This window comes from Cebus imitator, unplaced genomic scaffold (assembly GCF_001604975.1).
Source record: "Cebus imitator isolate Cc_AM_T3 unplaced genomic scaffold, Cebus_imitator-1.0 Scaffold234, whole genome shotgun sequence".
Taxonomy (NCBI): Eukaryota; Metazoa; Chordata; class Mammalia; order Primates; family Cebidae; genus Cebus; species Cebus imitator.
This window is the reverse complement of record NW_016107549.1, coordinates 1633318-1635790: the sequence shown is the minus strand read 5'-3', so window position 1 is coordinate 1635790 and position 2473 is coordinate 1633318. Positions and strand designations below refer to the sequence as shown.

Sequence of the window (2473 nt, the reverse complement as noted above, 5' to 3'; positions counted from 1 at the left end):
TCTGTCTCAAAAAAAAAAAAAAAGGGAGGTATGAGGACCCCAGGGCAGAGAGGCTTCCAGACCGGATAGCACATGCAGGCATGGTACCTTCCCCGTGCACCCCCACAGCCCCAGATCTATTAGGCAGCTAGGGGTTAGGGGGATCCTACAAGTGTGGGAATGACCCTGAGGACAAGCAGAGGGGGCTGTGAGATGGTTTTATGCAGAGGGGGGATAGGTCAGATTTGGTGCTTTAGGGGCTGGGCATAGTGGTTCACACCTACAATCTCACCACTTTGGGAGGCTGAGGTGGGAAAATTGCTTGAGCCCAGGAGTTTGAGGTTACAGTGAGCTATGATCACCCCACTGCACTCCAGCCTGGGTGACAGAGTGAAACCCTATCTAAAAAAAATAGATTTGTGCTTTGGGAAGTAAACAGAATTGGCTCTAAAAAGGGAGGCTACAATCTGCCTTCTGCCCCAAGGAGCCATGGAGGAGCAAAGGATGAGACCTGAGGTCATGGGGTGTGAGACTCTCTGGGAGGGGTGACCTTAGGTGGGCAGAGGTCAGCAGAGGCAACTGACTGCATTTCTGATGTGCTGTCCCTCCGGGCCCTCCCGAGAGTAAGAAAGGGCCTGTCGTGTTGCCCTGGAGCTCAGGGGTATTTTCAGCCTGTGCAAGGAAGCATGGCCGGGTTGAAAATCAAACATTTAATCAACGGAGGTAGGGGTGGCAGTGAACTTGCCAAGTGTGGGGAGCATGAAGGCTGGGCCCACGGCAGGGGCTAGACTTGCTGCATTTTGGGAGTTCAGCACAAGGAGCTTTGGGTTTTGTTTTTTTTTCCTGCCAAGATGCATTATAGAAAATTGAAAAATAATTTCTCAGTGTGGCCCAAATGGTGGCCTCTCAGCATTCTCCTTGAGGCAGTCACTAAGGCGTGGGTCTCCCGGCAGCTGTCAGCACTCACCATCTCTGTGGGTCTGTTCTTCTAAAACAGTGGCCTGGGGGGACATAAAAATTGATTTTAAAGGGAAGTTGTGAGCTGTGAAGACTCCAAACTGACTCTATATTAATCTTGTCCAGGTACACATGACATTCACGCCCTGATCCTTGGGAGAGCTATCACAGGAATCCAGGCGTTCACGGCCAGCAAGTGAGCCCTCTCCATCAGGGGCCCAAAACTCTGAAGCCCCTTCCTGGAGCGATGCCTGGTTGGACCGCAGAAACGCTGTGCTCTGAGCTTAGCAAGGGAGGTGGCGGATGGAGTGGGAAGTGAGAGACACTGATTTTTAAATATCAAAATTTCCCTTGTGAAGTCGTTCAGCTGTGTTCCTTAAAAAGAAGATGGAATTCTCTGTAGAGTGTCTCAATCCACTTTTAACCATGGATGAGAACAAACTCCATTTACCCTGAAATAGCAGCTTCTCTTGAAAGGAGAGTGACATTGAAGCAACTCCGTCTGCTCCAGCAGACCCCCTCACACCGAGTTCACAGTGTGCCCTCCCAGCCTCCTGCCTGGGGGTACTGCCTTATGCTGGATGTTGGAGTAGAGTGAGGGAGAGGAAAATAAAGAGCTACACGTCTGACCCCAAGGTGTCAGGCCGGTTAACTGATAACCACCTGAGAAGTAGTTTCAGCCACAGAAGAAACGAACACGTCTGGGGGCTGTGAGTCGCTGGGACGTGGTGGGGACTTTCCTCTAGAGTGGTCTGGCCGTCTGAGTCTTAGGCTCTGCTGTAAAAAAGAAACCCAGGTTAGTAGTGCTAGGCTGTGCCAGGGCTGCAGGGCTCAGGGCTGTGGGCAGAGGGGATGGTTTCTGAGTGGCAGGGTGCAGGGGACTTTGTCCTTTCCGTCACCATAGAGCTGCTCATACAACAGTGGGACATGACAACAGTTTGGCTTCTCAGCTCAGACACACCTAATATTAGGAGACCACAAACAAGATGGCGAGTGCACGAAGGGCTTTGCAGGGTCTGTGGCCTGGTGGGCTCAGGGGTGGGGTGCCTGGTTTTTGCTCACATTTGCTCTTGGCTGGGCCATCCCTGCTCTGTTCCTCAGGCAGCACCCCTGGGGTGAGTTTGGTCATACCTCAGGCTGGAGACACAGGTCTTTGTACACAGTCTCCACGCTGTTGCAGACTTGTTTGAGCTCTGTTTCCAAATGGCTGATCTTTGCCATTTTCTGGGTGAACTCCTGGAGCTTTTCCTGGATGATCTTGTTGTGGTCATTATAAATCTGATAGATCCTCTCCTCTAATTTCTCTGTCAGATCCGAAACCTTTTAAAGAGTAAGATTTATTTTTGGAAAATCAAACAAGAGGCATCACCAGACATCAGTATTAAGTGGGTTTTTTAGAGTTCTAAAAATTATCTTATGAAAATGGCAAAACAGGTCGGGTGCAGTGGCTCACGCCTGTAATCCTAGCACTTTGGATCACTTGAGGTCAGGAGTTTGAGACCAGCCTGGCCAACATGGAGAAACCCTGCCTCCAAAA

The 2473-nt window shown here is 50.5% G+C and overlaps 2 protein-coding genes across 6 annotated transcripts in view; one reads left to right on the top strand and one right to left on the bottom strand.

Moving 5' to 3' along the window:
- Positions 1-1591, top strand: part of GCDH (glutaryl-CoA dehydrogenase) — a 9579-nt gene extending 7988 nt beyond the window's left edge. For 2 of the 5 annotated variants that reach the window (XM_017497787.2, XM_017497783.2), the window contains exon 11: positions 1063-1566. In XM_017497787.2, the coding sequence (XP_017353276.1) occupies positions 1063-1136 (74 nt within the window). In that variant the 3' untranslated portion in view covers positions 1137-1566. Of the gene's footprint in view, positions 1-1062 lie in introns of all 5 variants that reach the window. The other 3 variants (XM_017497786.2, XM_017497785.2, XM_017497784.2) reach the window with 2 other exon arrangements.
- The window catches only part of SYCE2 (synaptonemal complex central element protein 2), a 23034-nt gene continuing 22145 nt past the window's right edge, over positions 1585-2473 (bottom strand). Inside the window, exons 4-5 of the mRNA XM_017497793.2 lie at positions 2068-2256; positions 1585-1713 (exon numbers count right to left, since the gene is read on the bottom strand). Of these exons, the coding sequence (XP_017353282.2) occupies positions 1585-1713; positions 2068-2256 (318 nt within the window). The remainder of the gene's footprint in view (positions 1714-2067; positions 2257-2473) is intronic.